Raw genomic sequence first — 22,536 nt, 5'->3', positions numbered from 1 at the left:
AAGAAGTAGTGCTAACTGTTCATATGACTTGATTTTTTAAGGTATAATTTGTAAAATCTGGTTTATGAAAGTCAATTCTCCCATGACAGGTGAAGAAAAAAGTGGTTGTGTTTTCTTTTGGTTTTGTTTTTCTGGGCTTGGGGTTTGTTTGTTTTCTTCCACTTGCCTAGGAAGCAGGAAGTTTTTTTCATTAATAAGACAAGAGCATGTTAGGACCTAACTCATAGAAAAAACAGCTGGTCCAATATCTACCACAGACTGATACTGCAAGAATCACTGAGCTCCAGGAAATACACCTCAATAAGAAAGATTTGCTCCAGAAGCAGAGCAAACCTAGCTATGTAAGGGGGCAGGCACTTGAAGGTGTTTATGTTTGTGCAGTTCTTTATACCGTGCAGCACTACATCAGATGGTACAAAGTGACTGTACTGAGGGGGTGGAAAGGAGAGGCTGACTTGAACTCTGTGAGAGGAAGTGTGGCCATTAGGAAAATTTGTAAATGACAAAATTAATAAAATGAGCTTTTTTTGCTGGGTTTCAATGTTAATATTACATAACCTTCTCAAAATATTTCCTGAACTTTACATCAAGAGGTATGTTTTTCAGCACAATTGTCTTTGAGTTCTTTTTCAAGTGGTAATCTGAATAATCCATACTGCAGTTAGCAGCAGCTATTGATTAGTCTACCCCCAGTTCTCAAATCATCCTTGCAAAATAAATAAATATAATTATGGTGGTTTTCTGGAGAACAGAATTCAAGACAGAGAGAGAAAAAGACTCAGACTTACCTCACTGATCTGAAGTTCTCAGGTGAGAGGTTCTTTTTTCTTTTTCCCTATGCATTTTCCTTGCCTCTGAAGGCATCTGCCAAATCTCTTTATGGCTTGTCCATGTAGATGTAGAGTTAAAAATGTTAAATGGTATACAAATGAGTGCAAAAGCTTCAGGAAGCAGTTGCTTTGACTGATTACTTCGTTGTTTGTTTTTCATACATTTTAGGAAGTTCAGTGCATAGATCATATATAACCATAATGTGTAAATCAAGGGCAGGGCTTTTTTGTAGCTTGTGGTAGCTGGTTAGTAAGAATTTGTATGTATTAAGCATTGGTGTAGCTTTGAATGGCAAGGATTTTGTCTGAGCTAATTTTTTACACTTCTAAATCAAGAATGATTTTGTGAGGTCAGCATAGGTTTGATGCTGTTTAAATCTAAATCTAGATCTAGTGTCTCTTCTGCGATTGGGCTTCCTTTCAAGAAAATGAATCATGGATGTAATGTAAGTCCCCATGCAGTCACTGGGGTGATCTCCACTCAGTTCAGTGTGCTTTACTTCACCCCTTTAAGAACTCCACAGCAGTGTAAGTGGAGAATACTCCAGGCCAAGTGTAGGAAAAATAATGTAAAAATGTAAAGCAACACACCAAAAGGAGTATGCTAGCTGTGAAAGTCTTTTCTGTCATCTCATCTTTTGCTCAACAGCTTGTCCACCAGGAACATACAAACCTGAAGGTTCACCAGGTGGAATCAGCACTTGCATCTCGTGTCCTGATGAGAATCATACTTCTCCACCAGGAAGTACCTCCATTGAGGATTGTACATGCCGGGAAGGATATCATGCTGTAGGACAAGTCTGTGAAGGTAAGTGTTTCCATTTTGGAATAGAATAGCCATAGAATGCACAATACAGTCTTGGGAAAATTTTGTTATTGTGTTTGCACTGTAACTGATATGTTAAATTGCATGCAAGGTTTCCTGTGTCATTCCAAAACAAGAGAAGTACCAAGATGCAAGTCAAGTTGGAAATTAAAAAATATTGTTTTCTTTCAGTAGCCTATTGCAATCCATCTAGTGTCATAACTCTGTTGTGATTGTTTCATTATTTAGTTGTTCACTGCCCTGAACTGAAGCCCCCTGAAAACGGGTACTTTGTCCAGAATGTCTGCAACAATTACTTTAATGCTGCCTGTGGGATCCGATGCAAAGCAGGATTTGATCTAGTAGGAAGCAGTATCCGGCTTTGCCAGCCAAATGGCCAATGGTCTGGATCAGAGGCTACTTGCAGAGGTATGGACATTGTGTGTTTGAAAAGTCTTTTTCTGTTGCATTAATTTGTTCTTAAGAGTGGTTGTCTCTACTCAGTATCTAGTTGGACATGCAGGTATGATCCTGTTAGCTTTTGGGTGAAAGAATGTTCCAAAGGTAAACTCCAACTCCAGTCTCTACCCTTTCTCTCTAGCCAAACTGGAAGGACAACATCTACAACAGAAAATACAGAGCAATATTTACTAGACAGACAGCCTTTGCAAGTGAATCTACATGCTCCTTCTTAAACCTCTTTCCAGCTGGCTTCTATGGATTATATAAATCCAGCAAGTCTATGAAGTAGCCAAATACATAACAAGACCTTGCCATATGGATATTTTAGAATATCCACTAGACTCCTGGCATAGACGGGTATTGGTATTGGGAGACATTAACCAATAATTCCATTTCACTTTCTTACAGTTCCTTCTTATGAAAAATAGGAAAGCTTATCCCTTGAGCTAGTCTTCAGAAGAATTTTGAGTTGAGTTTTTCTAGGTAACAGCTGGCAGTATCTCAGAAGCTCGCTGTAATTCAACATGTTTAACTTGAGTTGGATGCACTTGGATGTATTGGGAGGCAGAAAATAAGGATTCATCAGCTCCTTCTATAACTCTTGCCCTGGCCTTGAGTTCAGGTAAAGAAGTGGGATAAATCCTTGGAGGCTTTAGCACTTCATGACACACATAGCAGTACTCTGAAGGTATCTTGAGAAGCTAGGCTTACAGCTGTTGACTTTCCAGCAATCAAAACCTAGACTGAAGATGTATGCTGCTTCAGGTAGACTGAGGTACTGGAAAAGAACATCTGCCTGTCAAAGCCTCTGTCCCACAGTAGCCTCCAGTGCAAAAAATCTGGGGAAAGCTGCAGTCAGTCACAAAGAAGGGATCCTTCATCTTCAGTATTTATGGAAAAGTGGAAGATTCTAGTACTTGGAAAACTTTCTGGAGCACTTAAAATATTCCCCTGTTGGAAGCTGGTGCATGATCTTCAGGGGAATTTGTCTGGAACTGGTCAAGGAACAGTCTGCCTTGAAATATTGTCTTGATATTGAGTTAATATCCTTTGAAGCTTTGAAAGGACATATTTTTGCTTTTCTTGTGCCATTCTCCATCACGTTGAAGACTTCCAATTTAAAAAAAAACAAACATAAAACTTAAAAAATCTTACCTTTACATGTGCTGGAAGTGCTAGTCTCAATTCACTCAGACTATGAAAGGGAGCAAGATCAAAGGCACAGTTCATAGCTGGTTTCTTAATCCCAGGAGTATTTTATCACATAAATTAAGAAGTGAAAGAAAATCCCTTTACACTGCTTTGTATTTTGACATTAAACACTCCTCGCTTGCTCTGCTAGCTAAAATCTGCTGTGCTATTGGAAAGTAATTAATGCAGTCATGTAATGTAATTATTAGTGTCCCATTAAAAAAAAAAAAGAACAAACAAAAAAACCCACACAAACAAAACAAAACAAAAACACAAAAAACCACACAAAACCAAAAACACAACAAAACACCAAAACTACAAAGCATGTATTTCATCCAGAAAATGTACTTGGGGGAAACCCAGAGCAAGCAGAATATACTTTTGTTGTTGTTGTTTCATGGGCTTTATGGAAATATTTCTTGGTCATGGAAAATGCCTTATTGAGAGGAGGATGGTTTTGTGTTTAATGCATGGAACCATAACTAGGGTAACATGGGCTTAGTTAAAGGTTTCTGCCAGAGTCACACTGAGGACTGCCTTCTGCTTGGCATCATGCTGCTTGCAGTTCATGAGACAGGGCAGGAGAAAGGCCACTGTGCTGAGCAGCAGTCAGGACTGCCTCCATCGGGCAGTGGAGTTGTCTCAGCCACAGCCTAATTTGTTCCTTTTCATCTCTTGTTGTCCTGCTGTCTTTGAATGCCTTGTCTTCTTCCAGTCTCTGTCTCTCTCACCATGATTCATGGAGGCTGACATGTGTCTATCTCTACGTCAATACACTCCAGAGTTTCTGAAGGTGTTCCTGAGCACCGGGACACTGTCATCTGCCCTATTAATAAGCTCTCAGCCTCCTCTCTGGCATGCACTCAGCCTGTACCAGACTGCCAGGTGAAAATCCCCCAAAGAACTTCCATGCATGGGTGGGGGATTAGAAATTTTCAAACACACACACTTTTCTGCAGGATTCCATTTGCCTGAAGCTGTCCTGTTCTGGAGTCAGATAGACATTACTAGCACAGGCCACAAACTGTGTGCCAGATGCCTTTGGTGGCAAGGAACATTTCTGAGCAGTTTGTTTGGGAGTCTGGACTTACATCAGACCTTAGGTGAGCTTGGAGGTGTATGCGCAACCTCACACATGCTTTGTAAGACTCTGTTCCAGGAAGAGGGTGGTATTGAGCCTTTGAAAAAGATCAGCCCTGTTCCAGCCCTATTCCCTAAATTTATACAGACCACTGTAACTAGTGTACAAGCTAATACCTGTGCCACTCCTGAAAACCTGGGCATACAAGTGTAATTCCGCCGATTCTCAGTGCTGCGGGGTGAACTGGTGTTTCTTTTTCCCTTTGCAGTTCGAACATGTCCCAAACTTCGAGCTCCTGAAAACGGACACATCAATTGTTCAACAGCTGATATCTCCTATAAGACAGTATGTTTTGTGACCTGCAATGAAGGCTATGAAATAGAAGGAAATACTAAGCTCACCTGCCAGGGAACCTCACAGTGGGATTCCAAGGAGCCAAAGTGTGTGGGTAGGTATCTGATCACACTCTGTTGGTTCATGTCAAAGTGCAGCTGTTTCTAACATGCTGTCATCAGTGAGAAACTATCTCTATTTCAATACCTGGTGAAACTAAGATAGGAATGGGAATTTGTCTGTGAATGTTTTATACAGGTCTTAAAAGCTGGACAGGGGCAAAAGCATTTGTAAGTGGACAGATTAACATTGAAATCCAGCACAGACAGCTGATAACTAAAAGGTGGTTGCATCTGGTGAGTGTTAAGACCCTGTCACACGATGTGTTGCAGGAAACATGCAATTTATAGGTCTATGCTATGGATTAAATGTGAACAACCAGAGCTTTGAGTTACCATCTTTAGCTTTAAGATTAACTCCAGACAAGGACTGAGGTATGTTAGCCAGGCATTTTGAGTACATAGTAGAAAGATGGCAGTTGTCGCTTTTTCTGACCTCCCAGCAGGAAATAAGAGTTTTGGCAAGTTCAGGACCATGCACCTCTAAGGCAGGATTCAGAGGTCAAACCAGGTGTGCAGGGATAGGTAAGAATAAATTGCTGTTCTAGAAATAAAGGATTTCAGAAGTACCCATTTAGCACTAGTGTCAGGTATTTAATTAACTCAGAAAGATAAAAGGAAGAGATAAAGTTGAAACATTTCCAAGGGTAGACTGACCAAAAAAAGAAGAAAAAATAGGACAAACTTAAAGTCCAGCAATTCAGAAGCTGGTCCATTGCTGGCCGAAGTCAGAGTGAAGTACATGTCACCTAAGCCTGTTAAGTGTGATGCCAGAAGGATGACTTGGCTTGAACTTGGCTATTTTTTACTGGTTTACTACAGGCTTGAAAATGTGGACTTCGTGTGGGACAAGAATAAATTTCTAACTGTAGATATGTTCTCTAAAATGATTAGAATAATCCACAAGTATTAATTTATCAAAAGAGTTTGTTAAGAGATACTAATCATTCTTCTGTTGAAGTCAGTGGAAAAACTTCAATTAACTTCAAAAGGAAAGGACCCTGAAATCCTGTTGAAAGATTATAATTGGAAGATTAACTATATTAATCAGTTTAATTCATCCTTCCTAGCTTAGCATTTTGATTACTAAAATCCAGCTCTACTCTGTGTCAGAAGATTTCTTCACACCATGCAATATTGCTTCCATTCTTGAATTAGCCATTGCAATAACTTATTTTTGCTGAGTCTAAAAATCTAGTATAAAAAAAAAATCTAGTATATATATCTTTGGTTGTCACACAGGGAAGACTGTTAACTTCAGAATGTCTCTGCTGGTTCTTCCTGTGACAGGTGTTCAGAACAAGCATGCTGAGATTCTTGTTCAATATAGATGTGTGAAGTTTTCCTCAGGGAAGGATGCAAATCAGACTAATACGGTGTCCTCCCGAAAAACTACCCTTTGTACTCATTTTCCAAATTTTCATTACTATAGAATCTGAATCATAGTATCATTTTGGTTGGAAAAGACCTTTAAGATCATCAAATCCAACCGTTAACCCAGCACTACCTAGTTCATCACTAAACCATGTCCCTAAACACTACATCTATGTATCTTATAAATACCGCTAGGGGTGGTGACTCCACCACTTCCCTGGGCACCCTGTTCCAGTGCTTGACAATCCTTTCAGTAATTTTTTCCTAATACCCAATCTGAACCTCCCCTGGCACAACTTGAGGCCATTTCTTCTTTGCTTCTTGTTCTATTGCTTGGTACTTGGGAGAAGAAACCAACCCCCCCTTCGCTTCAGCCTTCTTTCAGGCAGCTGTAGAGGGTGATAAAGTCTCCCCTGAGCCTCCTTTTCTCCAGACAAAACACCCCCAGTTCCCTCAGCTGCTTCTCATTAAGACTTGTCCTCCAGACTCTTCACCAGCTTCATTGCCCTTCTCTGGACTCACTCCAGCACCTCAGTGTCTGTCTTGTAGTGAGAAGCCCAGAACTGAACACAGTACTCAAAGTGTATCCTCCGCAGTGCCGAGTACAGGGGGACAGCTGCTGCCCTGGTCCTGCTGCCCACACTACTTCTGCTTACAAGCCAGGATGCCTTCTTGACCACCTGGGCACACTCCTGGCTCATATTCAGCCAGCTGTTGATCAACACCCCAGGACCTTTTCCTCAGGGCACCTTCCAGCCACTCGTCCCCAAGCCTGCAATGTTGCACGGGGCAGTTGTGACTCAAGTTCAGGATCTGACTCTGAGCCTTGTTGAGCCTCATATAATTGGCCTCAGACCATTGATCCAGCCTGTCCAGGTCCCCCTCTAGGGCCTTCTTACTCTCAAACAGATCAACACTGCTACCCAGCTTGGTGTCATCTAGAAACTTACTGAGAGTGCAATCTCCTCACCCACATCATTGTGAAGATACGAAGTAGCATTGGCCCCAACACTGAGCCCTGTGCAACACCACCTGTGACTGGCCACCAGCTGGATTTAACTCCATTCACCACCATTCTTTGGGCCTGCCCATCCAGTCAGTTTTTTACTCAGCTAAGAGTGCACTCATGCAAGCCACGAGCAGGCCAGCTTCTCCAAGAGAATGCTGTGGGAAAAGGTGTCAAAGGCTTTACTAAGGTCCAGGTAAATAGCATCCACAGCCATTCCCTCATCCACAAAGTGAGTCACCTTGACAAAGAAGGAGATCAGGTTAGTCAATCAGGATCTCCCTTTCATGGACCCACAGTTTGCTTGCCTTGTCCTGCGTATGTTGCGCGATGGCACTCAAGATGGCACACAACCTTCCCCAGCACTGATATAAGGCTAACACATCCTCCATCTGGCCCTTCCTATAGAGGGATGTTACCTTTACTAACCTCCAGTCAACTGGGACATTATCCTGGAGGTATTTTCTAATTATTTTTTGTTTGAATGCTGACTATTCTCTAACATCTGCTACATAAAAGATAGCAGTTGTTTGTGTTGTTTCTTAGGCATTTGCAGTTTATTATTTATTACTTTGCTACCCTTCTGTTAGAAAAAATAAGTGGAATTGGGTTCAGTCTCTTGAAGCAGATTGCTTGGACTTAATGGTACTCTACTAGCTCTTTTTCTGGATGCTTTTCAGTACATAGTTTACCATTTTTAAAAGATAGCTCACTAAGGATGTACTTAAAATAATTTGTAACCGTATCTGACACTGTACTTATAAGACAGCCTGAATTGTTTACGGTCACTTCTATGAGATTTGTTGTCATATGCATCTTTTTCCAAGAGACTGGAAGTTAATTAAAGTTTTGCTATTACATCTGGTTTTAATTTCTTTATTTTTCATGAAAGATGCTGTTAAATATGAGTTACTTTTGAGAATTATATGTGTATTACAGATGTCTTGGAAACAAAGCATCTGCTGAAAATGGAAGCTTTGTCATTGCCCAATTTGAAAAAATATTTTCCAGTCATGTTCTTGTGTTTCCATCCCCACTGGTGAAAAACTAATGTCCAACACAGTAAAATTAAAGAATTTTGCAGGATACTGTTCTTGCTTTGTTCAAGGTTTAGTGAGGGTATAAACACAGATGGCATCCAGGGTGTTGATGCCACCTAGTGTTGAAAGAATTGCTGTGCCACACTTCCTAATTTCAGTTTGTCAATTGTTTCTTACCTTGAAACTTTGTGTTTGCAAAAGAGTTGATGGAAAGAAGCATGGTTTACTTGGTAATCTCTTGGTAATCTGAAGTTCCTCTTGATGCTAACAAGTATGATACACTGGTGCTGTTCATCACAAGCAGTTGCAGATGAAAGCACATTCCTGTCTTTCCTTGGAAGTGTTTTTTTCCTCTATTATTTCCCTAACCATATGACTAATATCATGGATATCACTTTGCTCCTCATGAAGTCCAGACTTCCTGGGTCAGCTTGATCAAGCTCTGGAACTGACTACGGTGAAAAAAAACAAACAAAACTATTACAGGATTTTTTGTCCTGGTAAAAACCTGCCCTACCTAGAAGAGATTCCTGTGGGCTAGATATACCAAAGGTTATCCTGCATGTTTGTGAGATGTTTCAGGATTGTGCTCTATTAGGATTTTGCCGGTATAGTTGGAAGCGTTGCAACTGGGAAGGCTGTTACTGCTTCCACAAAAGTTAATGTTTTTCTCAGGTGTTCATGCTTACGCTTTTCACAGCCTTTCTTCTACTTGTCCCCTAAGTAACAAACATTTTAATGCTTTTAGCTTGTCTTTTCAAACACTATTTTTTTACAATTTCATATATTTCTGCTATTTGTCCATTAACTTTCTGTGGTGAGCAACTGCAATTTAGGGTTTGGTTTGGTTTTTTGTGGTTTTTTTTTTTCTGTTGGCATTATTTTACATTGCATAGCCAGCTGTGTCAGTCTGAAGTGAACAAGGGGGTTAACAACTGTGATCTTTGCATTGGTTTAAAAGAAGTGCAGTTTTTAATTGCTTGGACTTTAAACAGGGTTTCAGTGTTGAGAGTTTAAAGGGCAGGAAATACTTAGAGCACTTAGTCTTTAATTTTGTTTCATGCAGAAGAAGCAGTTTTCAGCTACTAGCTGCTTATTTTGGGAGAGGACAGGGATATGAAGCATTCTGAAAGTGAATCATGTCATTAGACCATTGCTAAGATATGAAGAGTGCTTTTCCCTCTGTAGCTGGGTTCAGTTGTTCTTTGTGTGCCCTTTGTGTAAAGACCTGTCCACTTTCTTCACTCACTAGGTAAAGAATTATAAGTCTTCTCATAAGCTGTAAATAATTAAACATTTTTATTGTGTGTTTGTCTAATCTCTGTTGTAAGAAACACTACTGAAAGTTATGAACTGCATCCATGGGATACCCCTTTTTGCCCTGACTGTTAATGCCTCTAGGTTTGAAGTAAAAACAACATTCCTTGCCTCACATAGTAAAAACAACAGCTCCAAAATGAAACAAAGCTTTTGTGGCAATTTAACCTATTTACACACATTGGGAATCTTGGAAGCAAATGAACCTCAGAATTTGTAGTGAATTCTGTAATAAAACAGCCATTAGCCCTTTGTGACTTTACAGAGAAGGTCGGATGCCACTTATGGTCACTCTGAGTCTTTGCATCTGGGTTTGAGCACAGTCAAGACTAGTCCCAATTTAATTGTTTGGAATGCAGTAGAATAAATAACATGCCATGTCCCTAACCTACAATGGCAGGGTATCCTTTTTTTTCTCTCATTCTTATTTCAAGAGGCAGTATAACTGCTGTAGAAAGCAATAGATACATGACTTTTACCTTGCTCCTGCTATAAAGGTCTGGTTTCCACAGAAGGCAAGAGAGTGCAGCTACAAAGCAACTGTGAGATGTGAAATTGTAAAGAAAAATAATAATAAAATAATAATTTAAACAAACAAACAAAAAACCCAAAACAAAACAGAGTAAGCTGTAGTGGAGCTGCATGAAAAATGCCTTGTTTCTGTCACAGTGAAAACCATGGGCAAGGAAAAGGAAGACCTGAAATCCTTGGTGCTGTTTACATCAGTCCACACTGGAGGACAGAGCTTCAGCAGGTCTTGCTGTTTTGGTGCACTCATAACGCATTCAGGCTCTTTTAACAGTTTGTGTTCACTTTGAGTTGTTGTAAGACTTTATTTGCAAATTAGTTTGAATGTATTCTTCATGTATGTCAGTTAAAAGTTGTGTGCTACTATCTCTTTTAGAAATGCGTTGCCCCATCCTCCAGAAACTGGCAGGTGTTACAGTTCTCCCTCTCAGCTGTGGGCTGGAGCCTGCTGTTTCTGGGACTGTGTGCCAGCTCAGCTGTCCCCAGGGATTCATGTTGGTTGGAACTACAGAAGAACTAAGGTGCCTTTCATTTGGGAGGTGGAGTGCAGACATCCAGAAGGCTCTGTGTAAAGGTAGAAACCGCACAAAATCTTTTCTGTGTACATGTGTTCAGGATTGAAGGGAAGCACATGGCTGAGTGAGAACAAATTTGAACTGGGGAAATCATTATTTAAAACTGTCTGTATGAAGCACTGCCTGTACCATTGTAGCTTGGCCATCAGATTTACTTGTAGTTCATAATAAAGATGTGGAGTACAGAGGTTGCTTGAGTGCCATCTTAAAGTGCTCATCATCAGGTGACTCCCCTGTGGTCCATCTCACTAGTGTTGCTGGGAAGGTGCCTGCTAAAAGGCCTGATGTGTAGGTAAATTTGAAATTTTTAAGTAGAAGTGAAAGCTTTAGCTTAAAGATGGTCAAAGTGGAACCCACACCTTTAGTAAAACAGCAATGATAATACTACTGTTACTGGTTTAGCAAGCTTATGTAAGCTCTGAAGTCAGAGGCTGTGTAAACACTGTGTAGACAGTGGCTGATAGGCAGACCATAGAGGACTGGTTTGTTTCATTTATCTGTTAACTGACTATGGCTGCTGACATGCTCCGAGCAACAGTGCACAAGAGTGAAGGCCAAAATTGGCTGACACAAGTGCACAGATTGGCAGAAGATTATTATGTGCATTTGAGTATGGTTCTGCCAAGTTCACCCACCTCTTTTAGAAGCATTATTTATTCCTTTACACACATGCACACTGAATTGGAAGGAGTTGGGATTGTAGGAGGATACAAGCAGAAGGGCAGTTTCTCTTGGAATATGTAGTTCACCTCTTCATGAATTATTGTGCTTCTAGAACTAATGCTTCCACCCCAAACTGGGGCTCTCGCCAGCCACTGACTGAAAGAACAGTACAGAAAATGGTTACAGCAGTAACCATGCCGGGTCACTTTCAGAAACTGAGGTGGGAACTTTCTTCTCTAAAATGGCTAGGAAGATTTTATGTGTCTCTAAACATATTATTTCCCCCTCTGTGATGTGCCATATTGTTTTTCTGAATCTTTGTGCATAAACCTACGCCAAACCACTGTTTTTAATATTTGATGGGATTCCAGCACAAGGCTACAAGCTACAGTGTTTGGATCAAGATAAAGCAGCATGGCTTGAGTTCAAACCTTTAGATATTACCAGTGCATAAAATCCTAAAATAGGAGGCACCAAGAAACGCTGAAGATTATTCTACTCTAGTAAAAATGAACAGTTACATTTCAATTGCTTTCATTGTGGTTATTGTCTCTATTTTGCTGCCAACATATTTGGCCAGTTCAAAATAGCCATTTTCTTTCTGACTTATTTATTATTCTTTTTACAGAGTTTCACTTTTAAATGGAATTTACCCCAGCCTGAAGGCTGTGGTCAGGGAAATGTGAACCATAACTGGTAGTTGTTTAAAAGAGTGCATTTCTAATAAAATTTTCAATAGAATGAGTTCAGAGGAAGGCAAAAAAATTTATTGCTTTGCACTATTAATTACAAAGGTTTAATTGCCTGAGTTATGTCTTTACTGGAACTGTTTAGTAATAAAAATATAAGTGATATCAGTTCTGAGTTGTTTTAAAGCCTCCTGGGCACAGATGAGTTCAGAGCAGAAAGCTGTTGTCCTTGTCTCATGAGTCTAGAGAACATTTATCAAACAACACTACAGCAATAATATGACCTGACTACAAATGTTTTGGGAGGCCCTGTGCCAGGGAAATGAAGAAATACTTTAGGTTTGTCAGGGAAATGTGAGGCTTAAATGGCGGTGGTGATGTTACCCATATTGTACCACCAGTCCGTTGAAACCATCCAGCATTGTCACATATGTCACAAAAAGACTCCATTTGACCTACTTAATGCCTCATACCAGGAATTTATTAACGGAACATTTCCAGCAGCTGGTGCCAGAAATCTTGCTTTTCTTTTTTTTTTTCAAGTTGATTCCACACAGTTCTCTGGGGAATCTGAGCATCACTACTGTCTCATTGGTAGTACATATTTAATGCCACAAATACTTCTTTTTTTTTAAGTCACTGATTATCAGAAACAAATGTTAACATCTGTATTTGTTACGTGTGTGGGCAGTGAAAGGATAGAGCCCAGCCATTCCTTCTTAGTGAGTATATATGTGTAGCAAATGGATGAATAATAAGAGAAACAAGTTCACTCTGTCTATTTTTCCTTTTTTTATGGTTATATGTAGAAACCAGAGCCTCATTGTGCTGTGATGTACAAAAAACAGCAAAAAATAGTCCTGTCCTCAAGAGAATTTACTGTTTATATATGAGCCCGTGGGCAAGAATTAAAAAGGGGCAGATACAGGAGGTTTACAAAAATACATGCTTTTATATTCCAGGCAGCACAAAAAACTGGTTGTAACAATTTGCAGTCTAACTATTACAGAGGTTTTATTTCTATAATCCCACATATAAAACTAGTTTGTCTTTTTCTGGATCAGATATTGAAGCTCCTCGGATCCACTGTCCAGAAAATATTGAGACTGAGACTCTGGAACATCATAACTCTGCTAATATCAGCTGGCAGGTGCCAACAGCTGAGGATAACTCTGGAGATGAGGCAAGCTAAAATCTATGTATTTGACTGGAGGCAGTCTTCTATAGCTAGCTATTTTAAATTTATTTTTGAACCACTAGAACAACATTGGATAAGCAGGACTAGAAGAAAACTCTACTGAAAAGTTTGTATCTTGAGAATTCAGCATTTTCTTGCTTAGTTAGGGTTATGTGGTCACAGGCCACTGCAGTGTTTAAGTGCATAAAATCTCAATATGGTTAATTTATGTGGTCAAAAGAAAGAATGTACCCTTGTTTATAAGATGGACACAGCTGCTTTAGAATGTGAAGAAGTTTAGTAAACTCTTCTCAGAAGGAAGTAAACGAGTTCATTAATCTAAAAGGCTAACAAGAACATACTGTGATAAGTAAAAGCTCGTTTCATTTTCCCAGGTGAGCTATCCCATGCAAGGTTCAGATGTAGGTGTTTTGCTATCACGAGTATCAGAGATCTGGAAGTGGAGTTACAAAGAAAACTTGCTCCAGAGCTGTTTCACAAAGAGTAACAAACATTCCCTACTGGCTCAGAGGTGATCAAGTTACAGCAGCAGAATGCTTTACCATGAGTCAGCAGAGGAGCTGTGACTCTTGAATGTGTTTTTAATTTGCTACAAACACAGGAGTTTTTTGCCCATTGAAACTGTGAGCTATCCCGGTAAAAGAGGTTTTAAGTTCACACATTTTTTTTGCTGTAGCATAGCCGTGGTCAGGTATTGTAGCTCTGCTGACACAGGTCCTTCATTGAACTATAGAAACCAAGTGCCTTAGCTGTTCTTTTGAAGGAGAGTTCCTTAAGACAGTTCTAACCTATGTGAAAGAGCTGTGGACAGCACTTAAGTGTCATTTGCTCCTAATACAGGGTTCCTTTGCCATGCCACAATATTTTGAAGCGTCTGTGGGCTATTGACTCATAAATATAGGCAGATTAAAACTGGATATGTAAGTACTTATAGCCCACCACTGTCTGCCCCATTTGTCTCTCAGGTCTGTTGCCCTTACAGCTGGAGAACTAAACTGCAGACAAAGCAGGTTCTCAGCTGACATATGGTGTGCTCAGTGCAGTCAGGCAGGCAAAAGTCAGTCTTGAATTTTTTTAATGCACAGGGCTGTAAACTGCAACAGGTCAGCATCTTAAGTCCTAACTGAGTAAATCCCTGTTGCTATAAAGAAGGCAGCCTTGAGAAGGGGAGCAGAGCAGACAGTTGCAGTCTACCTTCATTAGTCAAAGAGGCTATTTTTACTAAGAATGAGTAGGCTTGACATTGAAGAACACTATTTTGCGAGCATTTCTTGAAACATGAGTGTCATGATTATTAACCAGCTTTGTTTTCTAAATAACAATTGTTTTCCTATAAAGGTCTCAGTTCACGTTACCCCAGCTTTCATACCACCATTTCTTCTCCCAATTGGTGAAGTTGCCATTACTTACACAGCAGCTGATAAGTCAGGCAATGAGGCAAGCTGTACATTCAGTGTCAAGGTTATTGGTAAGTGCTGGTAAAAATAACTGGGGGACAGTTTGTCATGATTGAAACCTTTAAACTTTGTGAACAAAGAGACTGTGAGTCACTGTGACCTTAATGTGTGCAGATATAAGCCCAGGAATAATATAATCTCTGTAAATTCTTTGCTGATCTTGGGTCACAGTTTGCATAGCACACAGTCAGTGCTCCCAGATGTTCAGTTTTTGTTGTGTTTTGTTCTGTTGTTCATTCTGAAAGTTAAGATTTTTTCCTTATGCTGGCAGACAGAATACTTAAATGTGTTGTCACATACTGCCTTCATCATATATATTAATTTTTTTCTCCTTGAAAGACCCCAGCAAAATTTGCAAGGTTCTCACATACTGCTGATGCAAATAATTGTTCAACTATTTCTGTGAGACAGTGTTCAGCACTTCTGTTAAATAAGGTTTGCTCTCTAGGAAGCAAATAAAATGCAGAAAACATGAGTTTGGCAGAAGAATTAGTCTTGTCCATTCCCTCAGCATCTACCAGTTGCAGCACCTTACAAGCGTGCACCCAATTTTATTGTACCTTCTGATGTGAACTGAAAACTTCTGTTTACCTCACTTCTTCTGTTTATAGATTTCATTTGAGTGTGGAGGCATTTCAGTAAGCTAATGTCATGCCATGCCTTCAAATTCTGCAGATGCAGAAGCTCCTGTAATTGACAGATGCAGATCTCCACCACCCATACAAGCAGCAGGAAATGAGACCCCAGCAACGTGGGAGGAACCACAATTTTCAGATAATTCAGGTGAGATAGTGCACCCCAAAACATCCATCAACAGTGAAAGGCTGGGAGACTCCAGTCTGTTCACCTTTGATCCCTTAGAGTTTAAGTTTTTTTGGAGGGTTTTATTACTTACTTATTTTTAAGAACACATCATTTGGAAGACATTCTACCACTGTCCCTCTCCATTTGTTGAGGTTGGGTGTTAGCAACCCTCTTTTACTAACTGATATTCTGGACTGTATTTTAATTCTTCTAGGTGCTCCGCTGACTGTCACCAGGAGTCATGCACCTGGAGATCACTTTCCCAAAGGAGAGACAACAGTTCAATACTTAGCCATAGACGCCTCTGGCAATAACAGGACATGTGAGATCCACATTGTCATTAAAGGTTTGTTGTCTTATTCTTTTGGTCAAGAGTGTATCTCATTGTTTTGACTGCATATTACTAAGGATACAATGGTATTCCACTTTTTAATTTAGTCTCCACTTTTTTCTTTTAGTTACTCCCATTTTATATTGCAGTAACTCCAAGGCAGTCAAGATTCTTGTTAGTACTAGCGCATCAATTGTCTAAGACTGAAGCAGCACAGCAATGAATTTGGTCTTATAAACTCAAATTAGGTATAAAAGTAATGAGATTATTATTCTTTAAGTAGTAAAACTTAGGGTAATTGATCCATATATTTTTTTCTCAATGGCATAAATAATATGAAATTTTTTTAAAGGTATTATTGAAGTGTTCCTTCAAATCTGTAGTTAAAAAGAAAAACTGTACAGAAGTGTTTTTATGATCACCTACAAATATTGTAGTAGGTACCAGAACACTCTGCACTCTTTAGGAGCTGTCTCTACTTAAAGATACACTGATGCATTTGTGTTTATAGCATAGACATGATCTCCCCACAGTTCACTTCCTTCTTTAAAGGCAAAACAATAATTTGGCAGGTAATGTACTAAAGATTAAAATTCTACTTCATCATATGTCTCAGTTGGACATCTGTATAAAAAATGTTAATTAAGAGAGAATTTAAAATCATGCTGACTGGAATTTTAGACAAGGAAAGCTGCAAATGGATGTGCTAATTTCTGATTTGCTGTAGATCTTAACCAGAACAAGCCAGTGCCTAGAACTGGCATTATTTCAAGTTCTACACCACCTCAGACTTTTTGTGGTTCAGTGCTTGTGACGTAATTTCTCTGACAGTCACAATCTCCTTTACAATTGGCCTGTAAAATAGTTCATAACTGAGGCTGTGCTGTCAGTCTATCCTTAGATAATTCTGACAAGCTCATGTCGTGTTGCACTAGTGCAGAATGGGTAATGTTTAGTTTCAGAATTCAAGATGTATATATTTTGCTATAATTCATTGTATGAAAGTTCATATAAAAATTTAGATTAATATTTTGTATTATTTTAGTAAGTACATGCTTGAGCATGCACCTTGAAGAAGTACAGAAGGGTTAGGTCTTGCTTTTCTGAGTTTTTTAATTTCTCATATAGATTACAATTTTTTTAAGTCTTCACTTTTCTTGATTTCAAACTCCAGTGGCAGAATTTGAGAATAATTTAGCAGTAGCCTGATCCTGCTGTTATGGAAGTAGCAAATAATTCTTCACAGACTTGCCACAGAGGCAAGATCAGGTTGATACCAGGTACTTCAGGAATCCTATCATTTCTGTTTTCCTGTGTGCTTACCTACTTCATCACATTCAACAATATATAAATCTTTGGTTTTTTTCTTAGGTTCCCCCTGTGAGATCTCCTTTGAGCCTGTGAATGGTGATTTTACATGTAAATCAGATGAAGTGGGACTTAATTGCACATTGCAGTGTGCAGAAGGGTACAGCTTTTCAGAAGGATTAAGTGAAAACTACTATTGTGCATATGAGGATGGTGTCTGGAAGCCACCTTATTCCCCAGAGCGGCCTACCTGCTCTTGTAAGTCTGACTGTTATTAAAATGGGTCTGCAACTCATAAGACATTGTGATTAACGATGCAGTAAATACAAATATTTCAGAAATTATTACTTGTACTTAATGATAACAAACCTTCTTCTGTCTCGGAATTGTTACAAATATTGTGAAAGAAAGTTTGAAAGTCCCTAAATGTGTTGCTTCAAAAGCTGTCTAAAGCACAAACATAGTAATTAACTTGAATTCTAGGAATCACACAATAGCAAAGATGACAAAGTAGACAGAGTCTGTCATTATTATGAAATGGTATTTGAACAGCTTTTTACAAACACTAAGAATGTGTTTTCAGTGGGAGTTTCAGCAATATTTGCAACTTACTGGTCCAAACATACACTGATCTAGTTATCACCAAATCAGAAGTATGTATGTATTTTCTTTGAGATTGGCACATGCAAAACTTCAGCTGTGGAATTTCTCGGCTTTGGCTACATTTTAATAATAAATGTATTAGAGCTAGATATGAAGCCAGTCTTTGCACCATGTTATAGAATCATAGAATCATAGAATGGTTAAGGTTGGAAGATCATCAGGTTCCTCCCTGCTATGAGCAGGAACACCTCCTACTAGACCAGGCTGCACAAGTCTCATCCAACCTGGCTTTAAACACCTCCAGGGAGAGGACTTCCACAACCTACCTAGGTAACCTATTCCACCTTACTACCCTCATGGTGAAGAATTTCTTCCTGATGTCTAACCTAAATCTAGCCTCTTCCAGTTTGAAACCATTACCCCTTGTCCTATTACTGCTCTTTGTGGTGAAGAGCACCTCTCCAGCTCTGCTGTAGCCCTTTCAAGTGCTGCAAGGCTGCTGTAAGGTCTCCCTGAAGCCTTCTCTTCCCCAGGCTGAATAGCCCCAACTCTCAGCCTCTCTTCATGCCAGAGGTGCTCCAGCCCTTTGATTATCTTGGTGGTCCTTCTCTGGACCCTCTCCAACAGGACTATATCTTTCTTGTGCTGAGGGTACCAGAGCTGTACCCAGTATTCCAGGTGGGGTCTCACCAGAGCAGAGTAGAGGGGCAGAATCACCTCCCTGGTCCTGCTGGCCACACTTCTTTTGTTGCAGCCTAGGACACAATTGGCTCTCTGGGCTCCAGCTCACACTGGCAGCTCAAGTTGAGCTTCTCATCAACTACTACCCCCAAGTCCTTCTCCTCAGGGCTGCTCTCCAGCCATTCTCCCCCCAGCCTGTATTTGTGCCTGGGGTTGTGCCGACCCAGGTGCAGGACCTTGCACTTGACCATGTTGAACTTCATGAGGTTGGCATTGACCCACCTCTCCAGCCTGTCAAGGTCTCTCTGGATTACATCCCTTCCCTCTTGGGTGTCAGCTACTTCACAGAGCTTGTTTTCATCAGCAGACTTGCTGAGGATACTCTCAATCCCACTGTCCATGTCTCCAACAAAGATGTTGAACAGCACTGGTCCCAGCACTGACCCCTGAGGGACACCACTTGTCACCTGCCTCCATTTGGACATTGAGCCATTGACCACAACTCTCTGGGTACAGCCATCCAGCCAGTTCCTTATCCACTGAGTGGTCCATCTGTCAAATCCATGCCTTGTCAGTTTGGAGACCAGGCTGTCATGTGGGACAGTGTCAAACACCTTGCACAAATCCAGGTAGATATGTCAGTTGCTCTGCCACCATCCACCATCTCTGTAGCCTTGTTGTAGAAGGCCACCAGATTGGTCAGGCATGATTTGCCCTTAGTGAAGCCATGTTGGTTGTCACCAATCTCCTCTTTATTTTCCATGTGCCTTAGCAGACTTTCCAGAAGGATCTGCTCCATGATCTTCCTTTTCCCCTTTTTTTAAAAACAGGGGCTATGTTCTCTTGTTTCCAATTGGCAGGAACCTCACCAGACTGCCGTAACCTCATATTTGATGGACAGAGGCTTAGCAACTGCATCCGCCAGCTCCCTCAGGACCTGTGGATGGGCCCCATCAGGTCCCAGAGATTTGTGCACCTTCAGGTTCTTTAGATGATCCCAAACCTCTCCTTCTCCTACAGCAGGGGTGCTTTGTTCTCCCAGTCCCTGCTTTCACCTGCTGTGGCCTTTGCAATGAGGCTGGAGCACTTGCCAGAAAAGATTGATGCAAAGAAGTCATTAGGAACCTCAGCCTTCTCAATATCCTTTGTAGCTAAGTCTCCCGTTTCATTCAGGAGAGGTCCTGTGTTTTCCTTGGTTGTCCTTTTATCCCCAGCATACCTATAGAAGCTTTTCTTATTGCTCTTTACATCCCTGGCTAGATTTAATTCCATCTGGGATTTGATTTTCCTTATGTGATCCCTAGCTGCTCAGACAACTTCTCTGTAATCCTCCCAGGATACCTGCCCTAGCTTGTACCCTCTGTAAGCTTCCTTCTTCAGTTTGAGTTTTTCTAGGATATGCAACCAATATGTTGCACCCACTTCCATCACATTGGATTCCTTGGTTTCAGCAAATGACAGCAGTGTTTCAACTATGAGCAAATTAGAGTTATTTTTCAGACCCATCTATCAATTCAAAATTGGTAACTTGAACACTTAGGAACTTTGATTTGCTTAAATTCCAGATGAGAATGTTTCATGTTTAGCCTAGCAGCATTTTAATACTTCTTGCATGAAGTTTAGTTGACAGCTCATAAGTTTCTTCCATTAAGAAAATGCTAAAATAGATACATAGAAAACCTTTTTAAAATACCTGTTCACTTCCCCAAAAAATTCCTGTCAAAGGGTGATACTCAGTTTCATTTGCATTCATTTTCATGTACACAGCCCTGGGAATTTATATTGCTGATTTAAAGACAGTGCTTCTCAGCTTAATGCATTCCAGTTTTAGCTCTAATAGTCTTGCTTTTAGCTCTGAAATTCTTGCACTGACCAGTAAAAATTTGCTTCTCCAACATTTTTCAGTAAATCGTTTTGCAAACCATGGGTTCAAATCCTTTGAGATGCTCTACAAAGCAACACGATGTGATGACAACAATCTTCTAAATAGCTTTACAGATGCATTCCAGAGTGCGCTTGGTAAAATGGTAGGTTAGTAAATATTCCTTTCTTTAACATATTTAAAAACGTAGCTAGTTGTTACTTTTCCTGTCTAACTAATTTCATACAAGGAGAATACAACAGAAACATGGAAATAGAATTTCTGCTTTTTCAGAAGATGACTAGTCTCCTTTAAAAATTAAGATGATTCACTAGCATTTTCATGTCCTTCAATTTAGTCTTCAATGCGAAAATATATAGGACAGAATTATAGAAATGTCCAAGTAACTTAGGAACCTGTCTCTCATAGATTTTCAGGAGGCAAACTGAACCTGTGCAATTTTGAAAAGCCCAGTCAGTTGTCCCCTAGCCTCAGTGTTGTTTTTGAAAGTTGAGTGTGATTGTAAAATATATGTATGTTATAGACAATTTGCACAACGTATTTGCATACAATATAGACAAATATACATGTATACAAATAGATAAGTCCCACATTTAGTGCCTAGGTCCAGGCACTTACATCCAGTAGTAGTGATTTAAATAACTTGCTTAGTTTTCCTGAGTTTCTTGCATTTCTGAGTTCTCACTCTTCTCATTAAGAACTGCATGGCACTAAATTTGAAGGGGTGGCATGCTCCTTCTCTACCATGTCTCTTGCTTTCCACTTCAGTATCACAGTTTACCCTTTCAATCCATGAGTTTGTCCTCAGCTGCAAAGAAGAAGCAGCAGGACTTGTGGTCTCAGGAGTGCATGTCCAGGCATAGTGTGGTAGCATTGCTCCAGAACAGAGCACTGGGCAGTTACAGATCTTTTGCAGGACAAAACCCATAGGCTAACAGCGTCTATACTAACTAAAAAGCATTATTAACACAAAGAGCTAATGGAAAACTGCAACTCTTGAATATGGGTCAGTAGCCAATGACTAGAAGCTTAAATAACACCTCAGGCAATCTCTGATTAAAAGATTAACCTACATGTTAATATTTTGCCTTGCTTCAGGTTTGTTCTCTTCCAGTAGAGAAATCTTGGCTTCTTTTCTGTTCCTTTTTCCTAAGAACCAACTGCCACCAGGCTCTAGTGCTTAAACCATTAGTATGAGGAAGGAAAATAGAAGGAAAAAATACTTAGTGACCTGCCCAAGCAATTGGATCAAAACACAACAATCTAAAAAAAAAAAAAAGTAAAAATATACTTATTCCTACTCCAAAGAAATTGTAGCAGAGATCTGAAAAGGCAGAAGGAATCAGAAGCATCCATATTTTTAATGAAAATTGATATGGAAAAGCAAAGCAACTCCAAAACATGACCTAGAGACCAACTTGTCCGAAACCTTTCTGGAAAAAGTACAAAGTACAGATTGTATAAAAAAATCATGCATTCATCTGTTCCTATCTAATCTCCAGTGCTTTTTTGGAGGGAAGGAATCAACAATATCTGAAAGGTTTCTGTCAAGTTTTCTGTTCTGTAGTTTCTGTCCTTCTCAGATGATATTCCCTGTCCTCTGAGGTCTCTTGGTGGAATGCCTGAGTCCCTTTCCATGGGTAGGTAGAGATGGATATGAAGAACTAAGGTTTGGAAGCTAAGAGCAAAGTGACAGCCTTGTTGTAAACATGACAAAATTGCGTGTTACATAGCTGGAAAAAAACAGATTTTTTTTCAAAGGTATGAGCTCTCCTGTCATCTACTGCAGGGAGAAACAAGTCTGAATTTATTTCTATATCTCGGGATCTCACATGCAAGAGCGGTTAACTGAACAGACATCTCTTACAAAAAAGATTTTCTATAACAAAGAGTGTGTATGCCTACGAGTTGCCCTCTTATATGCCAGCTGTATCAATAAAACATACTTCTTCCAGCAGACCTTGCCAGGGTTATAAGAGACACGAAAGGGAAAAATCTAGTGTAATTGGCAGAACCAGTGCTTTACTTTCTAACTGGAAGTTCTTGGAAGTCAAGGGAGTGAAGCTATGTGTGTTTATTTTTTAATGTTATTCTTCTTTATGTTGGAAGGTCCCATCATTCTGTAATGATGTTGATGATATTGACTGCAGATTGGAAGATCAGACACAGAAACACTGCTTGGAGTATAATTACGATTATGAAAATGGATTTGCCATTGGTAATTATTGATTGCATAGATTCTTAGCCATCCTCATTTAA

General features: G+C 39.9%; 1 protein-coding gene across 1 annotated transcript in view; it reads left to right on the top strand.

The window, feature by feature from the left end:
• The window catches only part of SVEP1 (sushi, von Willebrand factor type A, EGF and pentraxin domain containing 1), a 132,385-nt gene that overhangs the window by 43,984 nt on the left and 65,865 nt on the right, over positions 1–22,536 (top strand). Inside the window, exons 4-14 of the mRNA XM_051643182.1 lie at positions 1,480–1,638; positions 1,885–2,064; positions 4,638–4,817; positions 10,463–10,660; positions 13,078–13,196; positions 14,550–14,679; positions 15,344–15,451; positions 15,687–15,818; positions 17,175–17,369; positions 20,301–20,422; positions 22,387–22,495. Of these exons, the coding sequence (XP_051499142.1) occupies positions 1,480–1,638; positions 1,885–2,064; positions 4,638–4,817; positions 10,463–10,660; positions 13,078–13,196; positions 14,550–14,679; positions 15,344–15,451; positions 15,687–15,818; positions 17,175–17,369; positions 20,301–20,422; positions 22,387–22,495 (1,632 nt within the window). The remainder of the gene's footprint in view (positions 1–1,479; positions 1,639–1,884; positions 2,065–4,637; positions 4,818–10,462; positions 10,661–13,077; positions 13,197–14,549; positions 14,680–15,343; positions 15,452–15,686; positions 15,819–17,174; positions 17,370–20,300; positions 20,423–22,386; positions 22,496–22,536) is intronic.

This window comes from Apus apus, chromosome Z, assembly GCF_020740795.1.
Source record: "Apus apus isolate bApuApu2 chromosome Z, bApuApu2.pri.cur, whole genome shotgun sequence".
Classification (NCBI taxonomy): domain Eukaryota; kingdom Metazoa; phylum Chordata; class Aves; order Apodiformes; family Apodidae; genus Apus; species Apus apus.
Note: the sequence above shows the minus strand (reverse complement) of the source record. Positions and strands in the feature narration are given on the sequence as shown.